Source organism: Apteryx mantelli, chromosome 1 (genome assembly GCF_036417845.1).
Source record: "Apteryx mantelli isolate bAptMan1 chromosome 1, bAptMan1.hap1, whole genome shotgun sequence".
Classification (NCBI taxonomy): Eukaryota; Metazoa; Chordata; class Aves; order Apterygiformes; family Apterygidae; genus Apteryx; species Apteryx mantelli.
This window is the reverse complement of record NC_089978.1, coordinates 35,998,435-36,025,947: the sequence shown is the minus strand read 5'-3', so window position 1 is coordinate 36,025,947 and position 27,513 is coordinate 35,998,435. Positions and strand designations below refer to the sequence as shown.

The following is a 27,513-nucleotide window of genomic DNA, read 5'->3' as shown; positions in this document are numbered from 1 at the left end:
AGATATCTCCACACTGGAGTTATCTCTACATCTCATGTCAGGAACCAGGGGAAATCCTCCTGATACTATGTCATACTTGTCAAAACCCTCATACAGTCAAGATCCATAAAACCAGCCCCATGTATCTTGGGGTTCTGAGAGATAAATGATCTAAGGAATAAACCACAGGTGGGAGACAACAGAAGGTCCCCATGCTTCCCACAGTTCCATAAGCAATAGGAAATGCAGTTCAGTCTTCAGGCAAGTAGGCTATGCAAGCCCTTTACTCCTGTATTTCAAAATTTGGATTATCCAAATTCTGTGTCAACAGAAGGATGAGCTGTTCACGTGACATAAATAGACATGAGAGCCACATTTATGCTGCTTGAGACCCACACGCTGGTCAATAGGTAAGGCTGGTAAACCTTGCATCAGGTGCAAGATTTGATACAACAAAAATTTCTTACCTTTCACAGCCATGCAGTATAAAAAACTGTTTGGTTAAACTAAACTGACTCATTGTTCCAAACGTCTACCTTACTTCTATCTTTAATTTTGTAGCACCTTGTAAAAAATCAACAATATTCTGATAAGCTCCATGCATACAGGAAATCAAACACAGTGCTATTTGCAGTAAACTACTAAATGGCCAGCTTCCAATTACAGTTTAAAACTGACAGCATAACATGCAAATTTCCTCAATTTGAAACTCCTGTCAGCAGGATTTTTTTCCCTAACAACTAATACTTCCTTGTTTAGCTTTAAACTCATGATAGATTTATCCCAATGTCTCCCATGCATAGCAATAAAGCACAGAGAGAGCTATTTAATATCTGGCTACTTCATTTGAATTTTAATCCAGGAGGGAAAAGGTTAAAAAGTTGAGATTTCCCCCATCATTTATCTCCAGCAACTGCAGCCTCTCAAAAATAGCAGAACTCTCCAAAGATAATTATATTCACATTGTATCTACACGCAACAAAAGCAGCTCTGCATAATTTTTAAAACCACTTAATCCATTAACCTAGAAAACCTACTAAGAAAGCAAAACCAAAGCTTCTATTGTCATTTTCCTTGTTTACCCACTTCTATATCGGACAGAGAAACCACTAATGGAAGCAACAACGACAGACCAATGATGTTTGTTTCTTGGGCACAGATTATTTACGGACTAAATTCTTGGACTGCGTGCATCAGCCTAGCCCTGCAAACAGTTGTCATTTCTAGTTCACACTACACAGTTGTAGCTGTAGAAGGGTTTTACAATGTGTAAGCCAAACCCTAGAGTATATGAGGGCACATTCGCAGGTTACTAATTAGTCAGGAATAACCCATGGAAAAAATATTTTAAGGAATTAATCCATGGAGAAAAAAGAAAATATTTTTCAAACCTGAACTCTGAGTTCTTTAAAGTAAAAGCACACTCAGAAAGTGAGAGGATCAAAGGAAAGCACAGGCCAAGAATAAGGTAAAGGATGGTAAAGCACTAGCCATAAAAAACAGCCAATGTATGGAAAAAAAAAAAGTGAACAGAGTATGGAAAGAAAGGAAGATATCTGTAGTGCGGCTGTAGATGGGCACAGGTGACAATGGAAGAAAAAAGAGAAATGTAAAATGTAAATGTAAAATGGTGCTTTACCGTAACACAACATAATGTATTTTACTTTTGGTGAACTGGTTAAGCCTCTGCCTCTGCACAACCTTCGCTATGGAATACTAACTTGTGCTTAGTATCACCAACAGCTCACATAAAGATTGAAATTATCCTATGGATTTAAGGAAGACAGAATTGACTATGTCTTTGGGGGAAATCAACATTGGAAGAGTTTGCAGTTTACGTACTACGAAAGTTGCATAAATCAGTAAAGAGTGCAGAAGGAATGGAGAAGAACAACTGACATTCTAAGCCCAGCTTCTAACTTTCTTCTCATTTTGTTATTTGTGGTTCCCTGTTGTTATTCAGCCCTAATATTTTAAAGAAATATTTCAGGAGATTTGCAATGTACTATAGAAGCTAAATATATAGCCAAATATTAATTCCATTGGTTTGATGACCTAAATGCATGCAAAACTCCAATATTTGCTTAGGCTACTACATTCAGCAAATGCATATAAGATGATCTTGCTGGGGTTAGTACAGATAAAGGTAATTTTCCTTTCAGAAGCACAAGCTATGCAATTAGATGTCATTAATTTCTGTTCTTCAGAAACCTAACATGAACTAAGCAGTACAAAAAAATAGCTAAAATAATTTGCCTCCTTAGGCCTTTTTCTTAAATTTCCACTTTGTAATGAACTACGTAAATGTAAAGACACTCACTGAAAGAAAGAACAATAAAAATATGCTAAATGTGAAATATTTCTGAACGATATTGGGTGTGGAGTTTTGCAAGTGTAAAATACATTTGGTATTCACAACACTTAACTGTAGAATTTCACTCCCGCAAAAAAATCAACTAAAAGGTCTATCTCCTAATTCACATTTACTTGTTAACATCTTAACTAGGCTCTAACAAAGGCATGAATATCAAAACCCCATAACTTCATTACATTTGGCACCCAAGTTGAAAATACTGCTAACACAAAGAAGCAAGACTGTGGGAATGTAGAAGCAGGTGAGAAAAAATGTCTGGCAAATTCTCATCCTGCTTAACTGAGCAGATTTTTCTCCGGGTTGTAAAAGAAAAATATGAAGAGCTCAGCAATATCTTTCCTAAAAACTTATTTTTATTTTTTTCATGCAAATCTTCCCCACAAGCATAGAGGGAGGAGAAAAAAATCTGGTACCAAAACCCAGCAACTCTTCTTCTGACAATACCATTTAATTCATAGCAGCACTTCCGAGACTGCTTTTGATGTTTTTTGTTTACTAGCTCACATCACTGTCTGTTCTGCCCATGCAGATTTACTTTTTGCTACTGGTGTATTGCTTACCCCAAAGGCAGCTCTGAAGTTTACAGGTTTACTGAATGTATACTAGTCATTGACAGTTACTACATCTTTGACAGCAACGCCTTCTTTCCTGGGAAAAACTATGAAATACAGCAGGAGACATTTCTATCAATCACAGAAAATGCTTTTTTGGCTACAGCAGGTGCAAGGGAAGGGATAATCTCACTGGATTTTAACCAAGTCTTACAAAACAGTGCAGGCTGGAGAGGGACATCCTTCCTGCAAAATACTCATGTTCCTTATTGCAGTGATCATGTCTCAAGGAATTATCAACTTCCCTTTGTAACTTAAACGGAGACCAACCAGATGCTAATAACTACGGATGACAGCATTTTAAAAAATTTCTTTTTATTTTTTAATTTAAAATTTAATAAAAATCTGATTTTTAAGTCCTCTTCACTACAAGAGTGAACTGAAACTAATGTCCACCCAGGTTACAAGTTTCCAAGTCCTTATTAGCAACCTGGATTACAATTCAAATATACCCATTTGAGAAAACTGCCTCTGTCTATTTCCAAGATGTATCCAAATTCTATTAAATAATTTAATCGAAAAATTACTCCGTAAAAAGAGCAAAGGAACCATTACCTGATATCTATTTTATTGCTTAGAATGAAATTCTCCTCAACACAAATCCAACGAGTTCAGCATTTCTGATTGCATCCACTGGAGATAGAAACGTTTTTCCCTATCTCTTTTCAAATGAAATTTAGAGCTGTTTGGAAAAGCTGAATAGCTCTATCAACAGACGTTGAAACACAGCAGGATGGGAGTGATAGATGGAAAGAAAGGAAATCACCAAATGTTCTGGATATCTGTTATGAGAAACAGAAGTTGAACCTAGCCAGAAAGAAAAATTAGGGAACAAAGGAGAATCATGTTCCTTTTTTCCTGAAATTTGTGTTATTTATCTTGAGGAGTACCTTGCTGAAAAATGCTCCTACAGAGAAGTCCAAGCATGAAATTCTTCATAAAACTGTGCACGTTGTTTATGTGACATGTCTGCAAACATATATTGTATGTGCTGACACCTGTTCCTCCCCAAACACTGAAATATAAATGCCAAAATACGATTCGAACCATTCTATACTTTATTAATTGTCATCAAATTTAAGGAAAGGAAAATGTATTGTACTGCTGTATTTTAAAACATGAGTCAGCAGCAGGCTTAAACCCAAATATAGGATACCCTATTAGCACCTCAGTTAACATGCCAAACATCCATATTCACTGGTATTACTCCATCATGACGAGTGCTGAAGAATACTGTCCTGGCTTTGGTGTGCACTTGCACCGAGGCTGAAAGGGGAGGAGAATATCTCTCGAAGGTAATTTGTATTTTCAGGGTTGGTGCACATGGTAACAAGCTTGGATAGAGTAGGTTCAGCTTTGGCCACCCTCTTATTTTCCAAATGGAACTTCATGCCCGTTGCAAGAAAAATCAGAATACCAGAATATAGATTCTAATGATTTTTGTACTTCATTTCTGTGATATACATGTATCTTCTTGGCTATATTTCAATCTGACATGAATAAAGACACCTGGTGTGACCTCATTCTAAGAGTATTTGGAAAAATAGTTATTTGGTCAAGAGCCATTTGAAGTTGTTTATTGGTTTAACTAATCCACTCGTGTATTGTCCTGATGAAGAGTAGGAGATCTTATCCCAAAGAAAAAATCTGCATGGCTTTGACATTTACAACTGAATTTCTTTTACCTCTTTGGCTGACCTATCGTACAGCCACTGCATTGCATGATCTGACCGCTATGCTCAGGAAATTCTGAAATACCTGTAAAGCCAACCAGCTGTCTCATTTCTCTGTTAAAATGATATGGTAAAGCCTTTTTGACCTTCTCTGCATACACTGATAATTATGCCCCTAAATTTTTTCTGCTAGAGCATTGTAACTACTCAGCAGGACATATGTTTGTTTAAAATCTAAAGAATTATTTGGAGTATAAAAGTACTTATTACTGGTATGACTGAGGGTGGCAGAACAAAGGCCAAAAGGAATTATATGTTTAATTCAAGTTATATCTTAAATCAAGTTACAGAATTACTTATAAGTGATCCATCTTTTAAAACAAGATGTAACATTTTCACATAATTTCTTTTAACAAAATAATGAAATTCACTCACCCTAATTGTCAACTCAATAAATGAAGAAACACAACTTCCTATAGCTCCCCTTATTATGTATAGGAACACAATTCACTGAGTAAACAGCTAGAAACTGTTACTTCAGCTTTAGAGGAAAATGAAACACCCCGGCATTCCAGCCTAAGTTATTTCCCCATAACAGCCACCCAGCAGGAAAATTCAAGCTGAAATCAACTTCTACAAAAAGGATAAATGAGGCGGCTCTCTAACACCTGGAATCTGACAATTTCAGAGCTAGTCACACAGCTTATGAAAAGCTAACATTGCAAACAGAAACCACAAACTTGCATGAACTTCTGTAAGCCTTGCACTGCAATACTGAAGTGATTGAAAATGTGCTAAGAAAAGGGGAAAAACAACAACAAAAATAAAAAAGACAAAGAAACCTATTATATGCCAGCCAGCACATTCAGTGCTTCAGAACATAAATCCGCACAACAAAAGTATGTCTTGTTATATTTATTTCCCAACCTGAGCTGCATAAACCATGTGCTATAAGGCTTTTTGCAACACCAAAGAAAAATATTCTAGGCATATACATCCATGCCTCAAAATCATGAAAAACAATTACTTATTTTTTTTGTGGCTGTCAACACATAACTATGTACACATCTATCACTGGATTTAGTAGATCCCTCTAACACAACAGTGCAGCTTAAAAGCATTTTTTCTACAAGTCTGCTACAGAGATTGCTTTTTAGTGGTCTTTCACTTTTAAAACAGACCTGCAGAGCTATATCAGCATTTAAATTGTCTCACATAATTGTATATTCTTTTAAGAAAAGGTGACCAAACACAATTCTGAGAACAGGTACACCACAATTCTACAGTATTAGATGTTCATCTATGTCTTGGGTTACTTATGTTATTCTTTCTGAAACAACTTTCTAAATCAGAATTTAAAAAATCTGAAGTCAATAAAGCTGAAAGGGTAGTTGTAAATGATCTCAGTAGGGGAAAGAGGTAATTAGATTTTAAACTGATTATGCATGCTGAAAAAAGAGGGAAAGAACATTAAAAGATTAATGCACAGTTTGTAGAGATTATTGCTTGTAGGGACACTGTAAGCTCATATTCCTACCCCAAATCTCTCCATTAATGTAATTGTTAAAGATCACAATGTAATTACATTTATTTAAAAAAGGATAACATATGTAAACTCAGTTAATTTTAGGAAGAAAAGTTCATCAGATTACTGTAATTTATTAGATGACTAGAAAAGGCACAAAACAAAATGTAGCAGATTTAAAAAAAAAAACCTGTACCGCACTTTCAAATCATCACTCACTCGAACAAATATAGTAACTCTAACAGGAAGTTAAATTCTTAAGTAAATTCTTCAAAAGGAAACATAGCAATAGGAAGATCAGTATAAGGTAGTGAAATATCTTCTAAAATAACAGTAAGATTATAAGATAAGTAGAATTTCTATATCAGTTAGTATTCTGTTGACAGTGGTAAATATCAAATTCATAACAAGGCCAAATAGCTTTAGCATGACTATGCTGATGTCTAGAAAGGGGGAAAAGAAGTTTTCTGAAGCTGCAAGAAAGGATATCACACAGAGAACTATGACTTAATATGGCTAATTAAAGGGCACAACCCTTGAGGCAAGCACTACACTTACTGATTTATTTAAAAGAAAAAGAAGAAACTTCCTATATGCTCTATTTCCCTGAAAAGTCATCAAAGCCTATTCATAAGCAGCTTCAACTTTTTAGACATTACAGAGAACAACTCTCATACACCAAAAAGCACTCCCTCTTTTGTCCCATGACTCTGTAAAGACTTGTAAGGCACTATCCTCTTACTGGACAACAAACTGTCTCAATTTCCCTGAAGAGTATTTTGGGAAATACTTTCTCTTGATGCTCACAAATACACACAGGCACACAAAAAGAGAACACGTGAACAGGACTGTTCTCTTTTTGTGTGCGTGTGTGTGTCCTAATTGGCTCATGACTTCTGCAGATTCACTGAGGCTCCAGGTAGCCCCAAATCCATTCATAATCCGGTATTATTGATGCAGATTACACTGCAGCCTGCTCATCAAAAGCTTCTATTTCTGCGACTGCAACGTTCTTACACAACTAAGTAACTGCAGATCTACCTACTACAGGTAGCAGAGTTGAGGCTGACTAGCTTCGCTTATCACAACCTCAGTGGCTACATCTGTGGTAGCTCAAGGGGGATCCAGTTCTCTCACTACCTGACAGTAACCAAGTTGCTGTAAGCATGCAGAGAATTGGTACTTTTTCTTTCTGAAAGTTTGTAATTTTGTAGAGGAATGCCTGTGGCAGACACTCTGTCGAGATGGAGATGGCGGGCTGCAATTTGTGCACTTCCTATGGCCGATCTATTGCTGAGACAGTATGAAGCCAGGAAATATTTAAGATAAATTTTCCCTTAACAACCATGAATTATTTACATTCATATCATAACAAGAAAGAAATGTTCTAGAAGAAATGTTCTACACTTAATCTTATTATACAAAGTGTTCTTATTCTTCTTGATCTGAAAACGATGAAAAGTCTGAAGCCGCCTCTTATTTCCCTTACCTTTAACTACTGCTCCATTCTGACACGTTTCTGTGTTAGCTAAGGCCAGTGCAAACAGGGTCCCCACAAGGAATCACTAATCTGTTAGATTATTTAATTTTATAAAGACAAGAGAAAACCAATCTTTAACACAAAAAAGGATTTTTTCCACTGAACAATTTTGATTTTGCCAGACACATTACTGCAACTTATCTAGAATAAGAGCTAGCTGGGGTCATCCAAATGCTACCTTGCGGAAATTGTTGGTAAATCAATGAGCATACCATACACCAAACTTTATGAAGAAAGTACTGACAGAGAAAAAAATATTGTGTCTTCCTGAATCACACAAACGTGCTGCTTGGAATATAGACTTTCTTTGCACATTCGATTTTTCTTAAAGAGGCTACCTCTTAAAGAGGGAGGCTTTGGTTGCTATCAGAGCAATTAGGAGCACAACTGAGGATGGCAGATAATTATTTCGGAGAGTTCCTGTCGCCAGTTGCTCTTTTTGGCTACACAACTTAAAGCCAAGTGAGCCTCAGTAGAATAGAGGTGGCAGCTTTCATGGCTGTGCAACACCAGATCTTGAGTTCACACTAGGTGACTCTTCACAGTATTTCTGCAGTTCTCTTTAGCTGCCTAAGATTTCAGATGAGAATAAATTACATGTAAATCTTGTTCTCTTTTTTCCTTTTCTTAAGCTCACGTGTTAAAGACTAGAAGTATATTTTAATGAAAGCTAAGATCAGACAACATCATATGATCCCAAAAGCTTGATGTATGTATTAATCCAGTGCCTTTAGCTCATAAAATCTAGCACATAAATCTAGCACATAATCCAGCGTCTTTAGCACATAAAACTATTTATATTAGCAGAAGCTACTATAAGATGTAGGCCACTGAATTTCACACCCTCCTAGTCAGAACTTAAGCTGCTTAGAAAACTGGACTTTCTATTACAAGTTTCTTCATCACCCAATACAAACAAATAAAAAAAATCTTGAGACATAAACCAAGCTCGCATTGGAAACAGAAGGATAAATGTTGTAGTACAATCTACACAAAAGTAGTAACTGCAAGGAGGAGAAATCATTGTAACTGAAATTTAAAAAGCAGGTTGACAGTAAAACCAAATTCCAAACAGATGCAAAACTAAATGCTTAAATAACAGATATAGAATGCTTGTACTCCAGCAAAACTATTCTTGTGTCTAATCAGCTACTAATTTGATGGTAAGAGAAGTAAAATTAATCTTTTCTCTTTGATCACATCAAAGGAGCCAACAGTCCAAAGTCCACGATACTTTCTTACGATGTTTTTGTGCAGAGCAGCTGGAAGCTTACATTTTTACATTTATCTATTACTCTCATCAGTGCTAAGAAGGATTTTATAGTCTAACGCGGCACATGTTCTTGCTTCAAGTCTTCTAAAAAGCTTTAACATTTTTTCTTCTGTTGACTCTTGCTGTTTAAAGAAACTTAGGCTTCAAATTTTTGTGAAGAACCACTCTTGATTTCTTTCTACTTTGCTCACATTAGAAAGGGCAAAAGTAATGACAGGAAGCCTCAAAATGATGAGGCTTTCCAGGGTTCACACAATTAGGAATATACACAAATAGTTGATTCTGAGTTATGTTTATTTGGAGGATATCGAAGTTTCTAAAAAATTTCTAAGTTTTCTAAGAAAGTTGTCCAGTCTGTCTTTGATTTCTATATAGTTCCCTTATGGGCCCCCAAGTACACAGGGCTCACATTTTCACCTTTCTAGCAGCATCATGAAAGCACATGAAGCAAGGTGAAAGCAGTAAGAACTTAAAGTTTAATATTAGGCAAGATAACACTGATGCATGTTTTACAAGTTGGAGCCAGTGTCCTGGGCAAACAACAACTAGAAAACCATCCTGGCAAGGTAAATGAAATTCAGGATTTCTGTGCTGGAACTTATCTTGCAGGAAAGGGGGCGATTGAGAATCCTTGGCAGATGAAAGTTTCTTCACTGCACATGGAGAAGAAGCAAGATGCTTCGTAAATGAGCAGAGTCCTGGAGAGAGGCCAAGCAGAGTCTACCCCAAATTATCAGTTACAGCATTAAAATCATATAACCCCACATTTAATACAGCTAGTTGTGTGTACATGGTAACTGAGAGTTAGTATATAGCACCTTTTTCCAGTGCTCACTCTTTTCTAGGTCCTGATTGACTCCAAATATTAAGAAGTAGGTAAGAAGAGGGAGCCAACATTTTGAATAATTTATAAGCAAATACTTTTCTTAAAACCTTATTAAATCTAATCATGGCTGCCTTTCAGTTAAGAGTTTCCGTTTTATGGTCCAAAAATAGTTCATAAAATTTAACAATTACACCCAAGAATATAAAACCTCTCAATGAGGTACAGTAAAAAAGGTTAAGAAGAAAGATTTATAACCTCCATAAGCAATCTAATTCTTAAGGTCAGGCTGACCCTTCCATGTGAATCAGTGGTAGAGCAAGCAAATACAGATGTTAGAAAGGATGTTTAAGGAAAAAAACTTCTCCTAATTCTGTTTTCTATCTCCCTGCATCATCTTCAAGTACAAGGCAAAAAATGTGTGATTTTAAAATCACTTGTGGTATCAGCTCACTGCCTCTAATATGGAAAATATTCTCTGATATTTAAAAAATGCTTCAATCTCTTTGAATATGTACACTGTTAGATCAGCAGAACTTTTAATATTTCAAGAAAGTAAAAAAATCAAATAAACCACATTTAATAGTGCTTTTATTTCTTTTATGTTCCTGTTTGTTGGGAAAGGGGCTGAGGTAGTCTTTCATAATATATGCCTAAATCAATTATACTTCATAACACAATGTTATATACTATATCACAGTGTACTTCCCCCCTATTTGCCTTATAAACTATTGAAAATAAAAATTTCCAAAATTACTTCATGATTTTGGCACTTATGTCTCATTAGAAATCAGTTTTTAAAAATAGAGGTTAGATTCATAAATCATTTAGAATATTTCTGAAATTGTATTTAGACTGAATTTGAATTTTCATTTTTGTCTATTATTTATTCACTCCCTTTAATTTATTACATAATACTACATATTAGTAAAAATGTTGGTTATACTAATTTTAAAGCTCTTCTCACAGTTTTCTCCACTCCAGCCGTTTCTTCTTTATGTCTTAATTATAGCCACTACCAAGGACATTTCATTGGTAAGTATATATCTCTCTACTTCAGAACATAACAGATACTATTCCATTGCAACACCCATTCATTATTGATTTTCTATTTTTATTATAAATACATGCACATTATTTGTTTTGTAACTAATTATATGAAGTGACAGTTGATATGGGCCAATCCAAGAACTGATGACGTCTGTCATCACCAGACAGTTTCCTACAGATTTGATAGCTCACTAGAAACTCAGAGCCTCAAGATATTCAGCTGCCATTTCCAGAGGCTAGTTGAAGTGGATCTAGAGAGTCTTCAACCTAAATTCTAAGCAATATCAAGGTACAAGCTGTCAGACACATTTCTGAAAGGGCCGAGAATGTTTACCTTCATCTGACACTGAATCACCTCTGTATTTCTCCCAAAGAAAGCAATAATACTGTTCATTTCCCTTACAAGGCAGTTAACTAAAAGACAAGTGCAGAATGCTTAACTGCTCTAGATTTATAATCCAGCATTTCGCCACCATAAAAACTACAAAGTCAGAAATATTTCCAGTTAGCATGTTTAATGATATTGATGCTAGCTAGTTACCAACCTGCAGAAACACCTAGGGCTATAGAAGATGAGGTGCATATTCAAGCACATTTTCTAATAAAATACTTGTGAACCAACAGGCTTCTGATTGCATTAATTTTTTCCCACAAAATATCTAGAAGTTTAGTAGCAAACAGATTTTTTGTAAACTTTCTCTTATTTTACTCTGGAATCCAATAGTGTTAACTAACAACACAGTAATCCTTGTTTAACAGTCTGATAAATTTTACCATGGTATTATAAAAACTGGGTTCTTTACAAGGTATTTCAAATGCCACCCATGAAATAGAAATTTCTGATTTTTCTATACTCAAAAATTGTTTTTATGGAATTCCATAGCACTGTTTATCCTTTTTTATTTCAGTCTATTTCTAGAGCCCTCTAACCATAAACAGTCACAGAATCACAGAATCGCTGAGGTTGGAAGGGACCTCTGGAGATCATCTAGTCCAACCCCCCTACTCAAGCAGGGTCACCTAGAGCACACTGCACAGGATTGCATCCAGGCGCGTTTTGAATATCTCCAGAGAAGGAGACTCCACCACCTCTCTGGGCAACCTGTTCCAGTGCTCTGTCATCCTCACAGTGAAGAAGTTTTTCCTCATGTTCAGACAGAACTTCCTGTGTTTCAGTTTGTGCCTGTTGCCTCGCGTCCTGTCGCTTGGTACCACTGAAAAGAGTCTGGTCCCATCCTCTCGACACCCTCCCTTCAGATACTTGTACACGTTGATAAGATCCCCTCTCAGCCTTCTCTTCTCCAGGCTGAACAGGCCCAGCTCTCTCAGCCTTTCCTCATAAGAGAGATGCTCCAGTCCCCTAATCATCTTTGTGGCCCTTCGCTGGACTTGCTCCAGTAGTGCCACATCCCTCTTGTACTGGGGAGCCCAGAACTGGACGCAGTACTCCAGATGCGGCCTCAGCAGGGCTGAGTAGAGGGGGAAAATCACCTCCCTCCACCTGCTGGCAACACTCTTCCTGATGCACCCCAGGATACCATTGGCCTTCTTGGCCACAAGGGCACATTGCTGACTCATGCTTAACTTGGCGTCCACCAGCACTCCCAGGTCCTTCTCCACAGAGCTGCTTTCCAGCAGGTCAGCCCCCAACCTGTCCTGGTGCATGGGGTTATTCCTCCCCAGGTGCAGGACCCTGCACTTGCCTTTGTTGAACTTCAGGAGGTTCCTCTCCGCCCACCTCTCCAGCCTGTCCAAGTCTCTTTGAATGGCAGCACAGCCCTCTGGCGTATCGGCCACTCCTCCCAGTTTTGTATCGTCAGCAAACTTGCTGAGGGTGCACTCTGTGCCTTCATCCAGGTCACTGATGAAGAAGTTGAACAAGACTGGAGCCAGGACTGAACCCTGGGGGACACCGCTAGCTACAGGCCTCCAACTAGACTCTGCACCACTGATCACAACTCTCTGAGCTCTGCCATTCAGCCAGTTCTCAATCCACCTCACTGTCCACTCATCTAGCCTACACTTCCTGAGCTTGTCTATGTGGATGCTATGGGAGACAGTGTCAAAAGCCTTGCTGAAGCCAAGGTAGACAACATCCACTGCTCTCCCTCTCATCTACCCAGGCAGTCATTCCATCATAGAAGGCTATCAGGTTGGTTAAGCATGATTTCCCCTTGGTGAAGCCATGCTGACTACTCCTGATCACCTTCTTGTCCTCCACATGCTTGGAGATGGCCTCCAGGATGAGCTGCTCCATCACCTTTCCAGGGATGCAGGTGAGGCTGACTGGCCTGTAGTTCCCTGGGTCCTCCTTCTTGCCCTTTTTGAAGACTGGGGTGACACTGGCTTTCTTCTAGTCTTCAGGCACCTCTCCTGTTCTCCATGACCTTTCAAAGATGATGGAGAGTGGCTTAGCAATGACATCCGCCAGCTCCCTCAGCACTCGTGGGTGCATCCCATCAGGGCCCATGGATTTGTGGGTGTCAAGTTTGCTTAAATGATCTCTAACCCACTCCTCCTCGACCAAGGGAAAGTCTTCCTCTCTCCAGACTTTCTCTCTTGCCTCCAGGATCTGGGGTTCCTGAGGGCCGGCCTGAGCAGTAAAGACTGAAGCAAAGAAGGCATTCAGTAACTCTGCCTTCTCTGCATCCTTCGTCACCAGGGCACCCACCCCATTCAGCAAAGGGCCCACATTTTCCCTAGTCTTTCTCTTGCTACTGATGTATTTGAAGAAGCCCTTCTTGTTTTCCTTGACATCTCTCGCCAGATTTAATTCCAAACGGGCCTTAGCCTTCCTCGTCACATCCCTACATACTCTGACAACGTTCCTGTATTCCTCCCAAGTGGCCTGTCCCCCTTTCCACTTTCTGTATACTTCCTTCTTCTGGTTGAGTTTTGCCAGGAGCTCCTTGCTCATCCACGCAGGTCTCCTGCCTCCTTTGCTTGACTTCCTACTCATAGGGATGCACCGATCTTGAGCCTGGAGGAAGTGATCCTTGAATATTAACCAGCTCTCTCAGACCCCCTTCCTTCTAGGGCCCTAACCCATGGGATTCCTCCAAGTAGGTCCCTGAAGAGGCCAAAGTTTGCTCTCCTGAAGTCCAGGGTTGCAATCCTACTTAGTGCCCTGCTGCCTCCTCGCAGGATCCTGGACTCCACCATCTCATGGTCACTGCAGCCAAGGCTGTCCTGTATAGAGCCTAAAGAAGTTTGTCTTCAACGGGAGAAAAAGACTTTTTTTTCCATGTGCCAACTAGCATGTTGTAACTATATTCTACAGCCCCATCATCAACCCAAACTGTATGTTTATACATCCTTCTATTGAGTTATCTGAATTTATCTTGAAGTACTGTTCTGCTTAATTACACCTCACTGGAGAACAATTCTTCAAAAAAGACACACACTGTGAGTGATAGGAGTACTGGAGTATCTTGTGAAATAAATGAGATTTGCAAAAGTGATAGTGAGCTTTACCCAGAAGGGATGGGTGGCTGCTCCAAGTAGAGAAGATAGTAAGAAAGCTAATGCAAAACTGAAAGTAGCAAGTCACAAAAGCGGTGTTTAGGAAAGAAGTGATGGAAGTTTAGGAGAGGAAGTATGTAGAGAAAATGGCAATAGAAAAGTGATGAAATAGAGCTATCCAAGTATCAGGAATACCTGGGCAAGACATTTCAAGACAAAAAGCTGAGGGGAAAAATGTTAAAGAGACTGTGTTTTTAAAGGGCAAAATATCAGAAGACATATTTTTATTAATGCTATTTAAGAAACACTGCATGTAGAAGGAGGCAGCATGGTAGAGGTAGAAAGCTGAAGAGAGATAGGTAAAGATTAGGATGAAGCTGAAAAAAGGTGCAGTTCAATTCAAACTGATTCTTCTTCTAGACATATTCTTTATTCCAATTCGCTGATCCACAATTTAGGCCATAAGAAGCAGGCACATAATTTGATATTAAAGCACTACTCATCATTACTTGTTGTTTCTTTCAGCTTTTGAATTATTTTAAATTGGTTTGCTGTCTTAAAGTCCTCGGGTTTTTTTTAACTTGCATATGAAAAAATAAATTTTTAATTTTGTAATCCAAACATGTTTATGGATGAGAATGAAATAAATGTGCTTAGCAGTAGTGTCAAAGGGGGAAAAAATAGCCTTTACTATTTAGAACATTTCTTCTCTAATGAATGACATATTCAAACAAGCACCTTTTAACTTTTTCCTCACGCAATTCCTCATGACTGGGAAAATCTCACCAGAAATCTCAGCAAAAGTCTCTTCTTGACAAAGGCTTGACAACAGCAGGTGCAGAGTTCTACTTCCTATTATGTTAAACAATGTGACCTCTGTACGTTCTTGTACCCCCTCCTCAATGTCAGCCTATTGTCTCTGCCCATATAAACTCTTCCATAAAAGATACATTTCTAGGGTCTGTTTGTGTGCCACCTACCACAATAGCGTCTGCCTCCAAACCATAAGAACAAATTTAACGTCAGAAACATGAGTTTTAAAACATGGAAAATCAGATTATAAACAACAAAGGATGGGAATGTAACATAACCTTACCTATGCAGCTGTAAATACTCTCTGGGTCTGTTTAAGAGGTGAAGGAATCTGTCAACAATCTTGTTTTTCCCAACACCCTGCAATAATATATACATATAAATGTATAATGTACACGTTTAAGCCATTTCAATCCACATCAAAGAATTCTGAACATAATCTGATGATATTATATATATATGTTACATATGTATATACTTGCAAAACACTTCTTTATCTTACTAGGAATAAACAGAAATAGGATCATGTCTCTAGAGTTACACCACTCACACCTATGCATACTTTTAACTAACCCCAGTTTCTCCAGCCCTTTCATTTCACAAAGCTATTGTGAGGCCATGAACGCTAGGAAGTTGGCTCAGAGTAAATATAAAAAGGTGAATCTTGGTAGCCATAGGTAACATCTAGTAGCAGCCACATGGAGTTAGATCATTACCTTGGTCATATTTGCTAATCTCATTTAACTTAATTTAGCAAAAAAACAAAAAAACAAACAAAAAAAACAGATGGAACCGGAATTGGGTTGGGAATTGAACTGATCTATTACTCCCCTTGTAGACATACATTAGCAGTGCAGAACAACAACAGTGGGTTTATAGAGTGAATCACTTGTTGCTAACACCCTGGTGTCGCCTACATAAGCATTTCAGGGCTTTTATTTCAGACCAGGCCTAGTCTGGTCCCTTGGAATTAATTAGCAGCTGGAAGGCATCAGGTGTGCTACTGGAAAACATCTTCCACTTTAGTCTCATCCTAAAGGATCCAGGTCATATGTCCCTTGACTACTGCATGATATGTACCAAGCTGCTGCAAGGAAATGCACTTCAAAAGTGCATTCCTGATCAGGCCTGAAATTGTAATGCACACCCAGATGACAGTTCAGATGCAGAAAATTCTTTTCCCTCCTATAAAGAAGTGGCTGCAGGTTTGGGAAATCAGAACAAAAGTGAGACTGTCAAGGTTTGGCGGCGGGGGGGAAGAGTGGGAACAAAGTTCAGTTGTAATGCACCCAGCTGGAAGCAGTTTGACAAGATACTGTCACTCCACTGAGATTCAGAGACTGCATGAATCCATCTAGTCCATACTAGTGTAAAATAAAGGAGATAAATATAACCCACAGATAGATTAAAGAGATTAGGAGGTCTCAAATTGGTTTAATCTAATCTGTTTCACTTGGCATTAAAACAGAATAGGAGCATTCAGACTGCAAGTTATGACTTTCATGACTGTAAGTTCTAGCGGAAAGATAGTAACTGACAGCTGCAGAACAGCAAACTGTTTAAACTTCTCAAAATAGGATCACAATCTCTCATCTGACTACATTTATGAGACTAGAGAATCAAACACATATGTGTAGTATTTGAAATCATGGAAGGAAAGATCTCACCAGGAGAGTAGAGGAAAAAAAAATATAGCAGGGATGACAAAAACAGAACCACACAGATCCTACTGCAGACTCAATCTGAACTCAGAAAAGCTGTAATTCAGGCTAGCGTTCTGCCATACACCTTCTCATGAGCCTTCCTCCATCTGATTCTTCAGAAGAATCTGCAGCTTCATATGTGGTTGTAGTAAGAAGTTATAACATGCTTAAAAACTATCACCATTCATTTCCAAAAACTATCACTCTCCTGGAAAAAGAACTCCCCAGTGCTTCAAAATAAAGGATGATGTTTTGATAACGAATTCTTCTAGAAACTCAAAGAACATACCCATTTGAGGAAAAATATTCAACTTCAGGAACTGTATCAGAAGCATCAAAAGTAACCAGAAACAGGATAGCAATCCTCTTACAGCACATATGGACAGTTTTATTCCCATGTGTTTGTCACTGCTTGCAGTAAGATACTTAAAACTGTAAATGGGTCAATAAACTGGAATACTCCTAATGTCAAGCACAAATACCAATGCTAAAAGCAGCTTCCTTCACATTTTCCAAGAGACCTTCAGAGGATTGGGCAGATGTCCGCCAGCAGTATTTTGTACCAGTCCCCAGTGTATTGCATATCCTTTTCTCTACAGAGTGGGACTCTCGCCAGCTGTGGCAAGAACAAAGCTGAAGAAATAGATCACCATATTGAATCAATGTAAAACATATTTAATATCAAGCAAAATGGTTACTGTAAATAGAAAAAAAGGACTTTGGCTTTCATGTGCATTAACAGAAAGAACGTGTGGTTTGTCTGTATGTTTGTAATACCGTCCTAAAATTATGCAGAAAAGACTAACTCCCAACTACAAAATAGCATAGTGAGATTTTTTTTCTCCCTCTCCCTTTCCAACGGAAAGATGACCACATAGCTGGTTTTGCTTATTTTTACCCATGCTGTTATCACCAAGGATATTAAGAGGAATAAACCTCACTTCTGAAAGAGTGCTCAGAGGACACACAGGCGTGGTGGAGGAATGGAGTGAGCACTGTTACCAAAGTAACACACAGAAGTCCATGGGAGTTGTGCCATGACCATATCTCACCCTTTTCTAGTTTGTATTGTGCATTGCAGCAGTTTCCCTGTGCATCTCCCTTTGTTTTATTTTAAGTATACCTTGATTTCAGAATGTGATGCATTTTTAAAAGGTGCATGCAGTATTCAGAAGCCACAAGGCATTCCCACCAGATTTAACTACTAGAAACATGTTAATGTTGCTCAACTTCTTGACTGAACTGCTTCGAAGCATACATTACGTGCCTTCACAGAGGTTGTGGTGTACCACATAAAATCCTTGGTTGACAACAGCAGTTGGAGCAAAGTTCAAGTCAAAGCTCTTTGATCCTGTTCTTTCACCTTCTTACATGATAACAAGTTACCACTTCTCTCGTCTCAGTTACTCCAGCAAGAAGGCACAATATAATTATTTTAGAAAGTAAGAAAAAAACTGCAAAAAAAGAGCTGAGTTCCTTCAGTAGTACTCATTGACATGAGACCAGGAAAACTAAATTTATTCCAAATTCACCTAACCTCCATGGGATAAAGAATGTGTCTGGTAATCTTCTTCAGATAAACAAGAACTGTGGAAAATAATAACCCATTTTAGAAAAACTCTGAAATCGGCCAGTTGCATCCCAGAAACAAGAAATGACAAAGATGGCAAAAAAATCACCCTCCTTTTTCTTTAATCTATATTCATCTTACAGCTAGTAGGCAAGTATTTATACAGAAAGAATCAAAACTACACATTTCATATGAACACGCTAAAATACTGAATTGAACTTGGATTGGTTTCAGAATATAATCTCATGCAATTTGCATTAATGGCATCCTAAGGTAACATTCAGAGGACAAACCAGTTTGCCATTAACACTGTTATTTATATATGTAACATTGCAGCTACTTGATTTTACAGAAATATAAACATATGGAAATTAAGTGGAAAATAACATCTGTGTTGGCATTTCAGCTAAAAGCAATAAAAATATTTCTGAAAGCAAATATTAGACAATTTTTACTCCATCAGACATACAGGACAACTGAAATAGAAAAACAGGAAGTAAAAATCTGCAGTCATAAATAACAAAAATAAAATCATGCAATTAGGAGGCAAATTCCTTATTTAAAAATTCTCCTAACTGACACTGTAAACACTTGTTACTAAAGATAAAATGACTTAATCTTCTAGCAGTAACAATAACTGCAGCTTTGAATATAAAACAAGGTTCTTACAGGTCCCAGGAGGCATTTTGCAATTCAGGGTGCAGCTATTACAGTAGTGGGACAAATTTCTCCCCTGCACAACTCAACTGAAATCAAAAAAGTTATACAGGAAAAGAACTGAACCAAAGTTTTTGAAATTAATAGTTTGCCTCTTAGAAAAAGAACTATCAGAAAAAAAGCTAAGAAATCCTATCTCATTTTTATTTTCTTTTAAATGATTTGCAGGTCACATTGAAGTGGTTAAAGAGGTGACTACGTTGTTCTGCTCAGTACTATCCTTCAGCCAAGATATTGCAATGGGGCCTTTTTCATTTCAGTATCTAGTCATCGTGAGTAGCTTAAATCACCTCCAACAGAGCATGTTTCATTAGAAATTAATGAAACTCAGGTTTTTCAACTGGTGAAAAAGGAAGTTTTTCACTTTTTCACTTGGACCTTTTAGATAGTTTTATTCTACAACTAATTTTGAAATGTTAGTATTATGGAATGAAAGGCAATCTTGATTTTTCACTATTTTTAACATATAGCATAGAGAATCCTTGTCTCAGAGTTCTGTTTGTAACTTCATAGCAAGAATTATATTGTTGGTGCCATTATCACAGAAACTTATGGTTGAACAATGAAAACCAAGAAAATGAAGACCCTTTTGCTAATGTCCAGTTTCTGAGCCTGCATCTGGCACTCAACCATCTTCCATGCCCATAGCTTGCTGGTATCTGCCTACAAAAACACCTGCAAGGATGCATGCATTTGTTTTGGGCTGCTATTTTTTACACCAGAGGATATAGTTCTGATTGAAAAAAAAAAGTCTCTCTCTTTCTGCTTGGAACAAATATGAATAATGCAGTGCAACAACTGCAAAAGATATGTCAAGAGGAGACATTGCTACCAGAGGACCACTGCCACAGACCCCACCATTGCTTTGATGTTAGTAACAAAGGAAAATAGTTGCTAAAAAGCAGTAGTGATCTAAGTCTTGCCCCAACTGTAATTTATATATTGGTCACAAATGTGCTGCACAAGAGTGTTCTGTGATTTAGGATCTAATTATTTTATTATGAATTTATCATCTGGGGCATGCAAAAATTATGGTAACACTAAAAGAAAAAAAAATCCACCACAAGAGTCCATAAACAATTCCTTGATAGAAGTCATAAATTGAACAGCTTGGATAAATCAGGTTTAGACAGACTTCTAGATTACATACCTCTTTCTGAATTTAAGTATCACATTCAACCCAGAACCCTATTGCACAAAATACAATCTTTACATTTACATACATAAGAGAAATGGAGCCTTACGGAAAGAAAGATAAGAAAAATTTACAATAGAAAGAATCCTGTGGGAAGAAACTTCCCAAAGGAAGTAACGCATCAGTTCTTTTTTGTTCTGTTTCTTTACTATAACTTGCAAAGGCACAAAGCAATAATGTAAGCAGAGACACATTTAAAGAACATTCATATCTGCATATATGCAAATACTGTTATGACTGTAGTAAGTAAAAGACAAATATTTTCTGAGATTTCTATAATATACACACAGAATTTCTTAGGCAAAAAATATCTTAATAACCAGCCCAATTTAGTTCATTTAGAGCTCAGTTTCTTCATGTTCAAAAGAAAAACACCACCAAAAACATTGGTTTTGGATAGTACATTATTGCCTTGTAGAAGAAGTTGTCTATTTTTACACAAGTTGGAGTTAAAAAAACAAGTCCTTTACTTCTAGAAAAGTTAGAATGTTAAGCATTTGCTATTTCAAGTTTTGCTGGTGACTGATACTACTGCACTCTTAGTTTCTCCACACTTAGCTAGTTAATTCAATTATACAATGAGATAAGAAGAATATTTCCTTATAAGGAAAAATCTACTCAAGCATGTCCTTTAAAATCTATTCAAGAAAGACTCCAACATTTGTCTTACTAAATTCTCGAAGAATAAAATAAATTCCCAGTAGTAGTCCAAGAGCTCATGTAAGCTGATCTCTAAGTTAAAGTGCCTTCATAGAGGCACTTTCTTCAGTTAAAGAAAGGGGGCAGAAAGAAAGATGCAAATACATTCTTCCATCAGGGAAATAAATTACTGTATGTACCAAAAGGCCATGATATTTTTAAGTTCTTCAAATATATTTGTGACAGTCTACTTACTGTGGGCCCACTTCAACAATTTCACTAGGCACTGCCATAGAATTTATAGTGGTCTTCTTTCAAATTATTTACAACAACGTTTAGTACCTTTATAGAATTCTTCATTCTTCTGCTACTTGGTATTTCTTTCTCATTTCCACTCATTTGTACATTCTAATTAGACTGCACAGCATTCAGGAAAGGATTTGTTTTATAAGCTTGCAAAATGCCTTCCTTCTTTAAGACCAGTGGGAGAAGGAGGAAGAGAGGAAACAATTTTCAGCAAGAAGTACAAAGGCAAAGTCAAAATCTGTATTTCCACACCATCAAATGAAGAAGTACAAATTTGAAATGCTATCTGTCTTCAGCAGTAATTTAATTGGCAGCTTTTGGCTATTTTGATTATTTTTATTGAATATCACAATTGTATTTCTTGTTGAAAAAAGAACATAAGCAAAAGGAAAGCTAGAAAAAGGTATGACAATCCAACGTCCATCATGACTTAAAAATAATTATTCAAGAGAGAAGATGTATTATTTGTTGTCATTTTTTTATAGTGTTATTCCTTAGTAATTAATACAATCCATAGATTACATGTAGTTCTCAAGGCATGGAAGAACTATTGGAGCTAATACAAACTGCATCTGTCCTGCTACACAGAAATATTATCCTGCAGTTGTGCTGTTTTAGATGACTCTAGATACCATAGTAGAAGTGTGTTTTATAGATATTTATACATTATATTCATATATTTGTATTTATATAAACAATGTTCATATTTATTCTATATTTACACAGTGAATGAGAATACAGCAACTCTAAGGGCCAAAATGAGCACAACTTGTTAGGAAACACTTCCTGTATGCTAACTGTGCCCTACAAGCAGGCATGTTCTACTGCTGCGAAGAAACCTCTTTAATTTACTATATCAGCTATCTGAATAGCTCACACTATAAATTATGATAAAAGACTAATGCCAAATAAAATAATGCAATTTTGTTTAACACAGGGCTAGGTGTTTTAGAACTCAGGGTTATAAAATAATTCAGAAGTGACGAGGCTGTGGTTCTCACTTAGCTATAAGCTTTCTCTCTCTAGAAAGTCAGAAACCTCTTAGAACTATGAATATGTTGTTTGGCCTCTTCAAAGACAGCTGACGTTTGCCAAGACTTCACCTATGACCAATAAAGATGAAAAGATCCAACACCTCTTTTGACATGACTTCCAAATGCAATAGTTTTCAAAAGCTTCCCTGGAAAATGTTATATGTAAAATTTAGAACAGTGAGAAAAAAAAAAAAGTGTTTCAGCCACTGCTATTTTTAAAGTTTTTTTCCACATAAACAAATGTTATATATTGGCATAACTTCTCTCCTATTTTCAGGAGACAGAAAATTCAAGAAGACAGTAAAAGATACCAAGTAATGGCCAATCCATGAACTGTATCATCTCCATCAGGAAAATTTTCACAAAAAGCCTAAAATTCTTCCTTGGTAGTAAGAATAAATAACCCAGTCTGTTTTGGGAGACTAGGGAATTATTGCACTATAAGAGCTATACAGTAATGACTACCTAAACAGTGACTGCAAAGTTTAGAATAAGTAGCATTTACTAAATAGGATTCTTGCTGCTGTTTGCCTGTTGCCTGGAGAGTAATAAATAGCTGCTTTCACAGCCAAGGAAGAAGCTGCTTTAAACTTGCTTTGAGAAACTATAGATGGTCTCATTCACACTCTCAGACTGGAAACAGGCTCATTCAGGAAGTAATATCTGAAGCCATATTTAAAGTGCTACCATTTCCTTTAATTAAAAACTATTCCATAGCTGAGAATTCTTTTCTATCCGTTGCCTTTCCCGAGAACCCAAAGAAACCTGTTTGCTTATACATGAAATAGAAGCACATTCCAGTTAGCATCCAAAATAAATCAATAACCAGTGTAAACAAATATTTAGATGAAACCATATTTTTATATAATACATTTATTCTGTGAAATTCTGGGCCGTACAAACATCAAGTAATATACACAAATCAAGTGGGTTATAAAGTACTTCAGAAGCTGAACACTCCTAAAGATATCCATCAGTATCCAAAACACTTCTTTGCAATGCCTCCTTGGTTTCATTAAGAAAGTCAGCCCCTAATATTCACCAGGATTCTGATTTGCTCAATTTCTAACATTAAATTTCAAAGTTCAGTTCTTGAAAACAATCTTGGTAAAAGGACTCCTGCTGCTGAGATCTTAACTAGAAGATACACAGAAGAGATGACATTTACAGCTCTGAAATGAGAAAGGATGGACTTAGGCCAACAGGGATTTTGTGTGTCTATGTATGTTGTGAAAATGAGGGAGGAGAAAAAGGAAACCCACAAAACCAAACCTAGTCTATAAAAGAAAGACTACACCTAAAGACATGCATATTCAGTTACAGTTGAAAGAAGATATTCACTAATATATATTCATAATTTTGATGCCTCAAATTATGTTCTATGGTACATGTCAACTATTTAAATATCTAGGAAATGACAAAGGCTTTCAAAGGCATGTTAGTCATATATTTTGAAAGACCAAGGTTCAGAGTATCTAACCTGTCAGTTATTTACACTGAATTTCCACGATTCATTCATTCACCAACAAAAAATGCAATAGAAAGGAACTCAGACAGCATTTTGTATCTCCACCCAAACCCACCATTATTTCTTCCAAATGCAAAAAACAGACACGCACTGATATATGTATCAAGAAGACAACCATAAAACTCTAGCTAATTCTAATTACAGATTGTACTGTTAAAGTAACTGAACAGCAAAGAACATATTTTTTTAATCATATGCTTTACAAAAAGAAGATGTAAACTCAAATAGTTTCAATGGGAAAGTAACTGTGCATGTAGCACAAAAACATACTTACGTAATATAGTTGCTTTTAAATTACTTGAACAGGATTCATCAGGCACTAAGGAAATTTACAGTCATACATTTAAGGAACTAAATGTTTTTAAATTCTATTTCTAAAGGTTTAGTGATCATCCCTGAGAAATCAAGGATGATGGGTGTGATCCTGTAAGACTGCAGAATGGCAAATGCAGTATTCAAAAAAATAGTATTTTAAAAGTATAGCTAGTTGACCTAAACTAGTCACACAGAAAAATAGCAGAACAAATTAGTAAATAAACCTGAAAGCATTTAGAAAGCATGACAATAACTAAAAAACAAAAACAAAAACCGTAAGTATTACTAATTTGCCAGTACAAAACATAGCAAAACAATCGATTTTCCATTTTACTGGTGAAACTGAGATGGTGTCTAGAATCAAAGCAGCACATGTTCCTATACTTTGACTCAATTAAAATCTTTTAGCACTGTCTCCAATGAAAGTTTTGTAAGCTTTGGGAAAATGTGGCATAAATTAAATTATTAAAGATGAGTACACCACTGCTGGAAAAATACCCTAAACCTCCCAAACTGTACTCATGTAGTCTTCAAAATTTTGTCAACAAATTGGGACAATATAGGAAGCATGTTTCAGGGGCCTGAGTGCACCACCAGGCTCTGCAATATCTTCTCCTCCACCTTTTGCTGCCTGCATGCAAGGTCAGCTCTGACATCACCTAGCTGTGGAGCGAGCTGGGAACAGCCTGGCTGGGCCCTCGTGGCTCAGGAGCCCGTGCCCGGCCCTGTACCTCGCTCATCTCAATCCTGACCCACTGACTTGACCTTAAGTGCTATGTAAGCAGAGGGTGAAAAGATTTAGGAGGAAAATATTCAAATTCCAAGGATTCTGATAGACTGAAGAGATGTCCTAAATCAATATGGACCAATCAACTCCAATTCAATAAACAGGAAGATAGTGGAACAAACAACTAAACAATCAATTTGTATCTACTTAGCACAAGCACCCTAAGGTGATGAGAAGGTAGTAAGAAAGATGGATGATGACAAGCTGATAAGAAAAGGTGATAAGAAACAAGTATATGATGAGAAGAAACCACATCAGAAGAATCTAATTTCCTTTTTTCATAGTTCAAGTCAAATGTAAAAAATCAATCAGGGGATATTCTTCCCACAACTGGTATAGTTTTAGCTAAGTTTCGGCCTTGTTCATTTTAAGATGTTAAATTAGAGACAAGCTGGAGTAGCAAAAATGGACTTTAGACTTAGAAAACAATTCAATTTTCATCAAAGAGTGATTTTTATTATTATTAGGGTAATAAATTAACAGGACTGGTTATCTAGGGCTATCCATCACTGGAGATTTTAAAGAAGAGGTTGGACATATGCCCATCAAGGACAGTCAGAATTACTGACCAAAGATATTAATTGTAATGATGCCATTAGAGGAATTTGAAATCTTAAAAGCCTGTTTATTGAGAATTTTGATCGCATAATAGGAAATAGAAATGATCCACCTTTCTTGTTAACTAAGTTTTCATGTGGGCTGTGAACACCAAACATGCTAATGTCCATGAAGAGAAGAAAGATTATGGATTATTGACAAAATTAACTAGGCCAAAGGAAAGTGTTTATGAACTCTGAATTTGATACATGTTTTCTGTTTTGCTTCAGAGGAGTAAATATATCTTTCAAATAATGTTACACATAATTATCAGTATTTTGTCTTTTTATTTACATAGCAATATAAAAATACATTTAAAGGCAGATATATTTCCACAGATATATGCCCATAAAATCCTTGGACATTAGTAGATTTAAGAAAAAAAAAAAAAAATCAGAAATGGGTCAAATACCTCAGTGGTACAAATGGATTCAACTTCATTGAAAAAAAAAACACAGAGATTTTATTTCATTAAATAATGAGCTTGTTCCATGCATTGTAAGAAATGTTTAACTCACCTGATTGCCAACTAAAAGAAGATGTTCTCCAAGCAGGAAGTCTTTCAGCATATCTTCCATTACCATCATGTGCTAGAGAAAAAAAACCACAACTTTCACCCCTGTTTTTATACTCTCAAGTTTATACACTCAGTAATGAAAGTAGCATGCAGGAATTTTACTTTCAGGACTTTTGGCTGAAATATTTTAAACATTATAGTTACAGCTATTTATTTTACAGAAAGAGTCTCTCAGCCAATAATAGCAATCTATGCAGTGACTAAAACAATGAAACAAAGATACTAACTCTACTTATGTATTTCATCTGCTCCAATTATTTTGGGTGTCTGCTGTCCCTAGATATATTTATTTCTCAGTAACGAAGAATAATGCGTTTCCTTTTAGCCTAGCTGGATGTTTGTCACCCAGTTCTTAAGAACCATCACTGATGTGTGTATGATTATTTTCCAGCAACAGTACTGCGAAGAAGCAAAGTTCTAAAATACCAGTCTGATTAATCTTCAGCTGTTTTGGAGAGCTGCAAATCTTACAGTTACAAAAACATGCATTACCACCTTCAGCATAGTTTACTACAACTGTTATTGTACACGGTATGATAATTGTCTAGAGATTGTAGGAAAGTTTCTGGGCTCACAATATTAGGCACTAAATGAGCAGGCAGTAAGAGACAGTAATACAATTTAATTATGAAAACAAAGGAGAAAAGCAATATTGCCATGCAGGAGATAGGAAAAAGAGAAGGGAAGATTCAACAACTTTCTCGATGGCAAGGAAAAAATTTGAGAAATGAGGTTTGGTCAGGCCTCAAGTCCCATTCTGGTCCTTGTAATATTATTGTCATTCCATTTTCCATTTAGGATATAGGGTTACATTTAAACTAAACAGAGACTAATGAAGTAAGTAGCAATTAGCATTTCTGGATACACACAACCAGTACTCCTGGAGCACATAACTACACATTTCTGTACATGGATTTGAAGTTGTTTTTAAGCTATGAAGAACTTCCAGGCTGACTATTTGAGAAACTGCCCCTTTTCATCTCACAGATCTACAACTAGGCCCATCTTTTAACTAAGCTTTTGGGAGGGAAGGGAAAAGTTAAGAGAAATTATTATGAGAATTATGATGGGGTATTACTGGCTGCCTACGTTCTGTTCTGTGAAATGGTGAGGGGAAGGGCCCTAAAATATGTTTTAGGGTGCTTTTATACATATAAGCATATGTGTGTGTGTGTGTGTGTGTGTGTGTTTGTGTGTGTTTTAAATTGTGAAGAATCAAAACAGGTAGAAGTAGCTTACAATTTGATTTTTACTTAAAATTTGAATATGCGCTTGAAATTTTCAGTCAAGACACTTGTTGAAAAATAGTTCCTTTTGGCTCTACTAATTACCTTGTGGGCAATATATTATTTACTGCAAACATCTCATTTTTTATTTTACTCAGAAGTACGTTAAAACTTCACAAAGCAGGAAGCAGGCAGT

At 36.8% G+C, this 27,513-nt stretch overlaps 1 protein-coding gene across 4 annotated transcripts in view; it reads right to left on the bottom strand.

Moving 5' to 3' along the window:
- VWA8 (von Willebrand factor A domain containing 8) overlaps positions 1-27,513 on the bottom strand; it is a 194,192-nt gene that overhangs the window by 88,691 nt on the left and 77,988 nt on the right. For all 4 annotated transcript variants that reach the window (XM_067292461.1, XM_013948313.2, XM_067292475.1 and 1 more), the window contains exons 20-21: positions 26,033-26,104; positions 15,407-15,483 (exon numbers count right to left, since the gene is read on the bottom strand). In XM_067292461.1, coding sequence (XP_067148562.1) covers positions 15,407-15,483; positions 26,033-26,104 — 149 coding nt within the window. The remainder of the gene's footprint in view (positions 1-15,406; positions 15,484-26,032; positions 26,105-27,513) is intronic.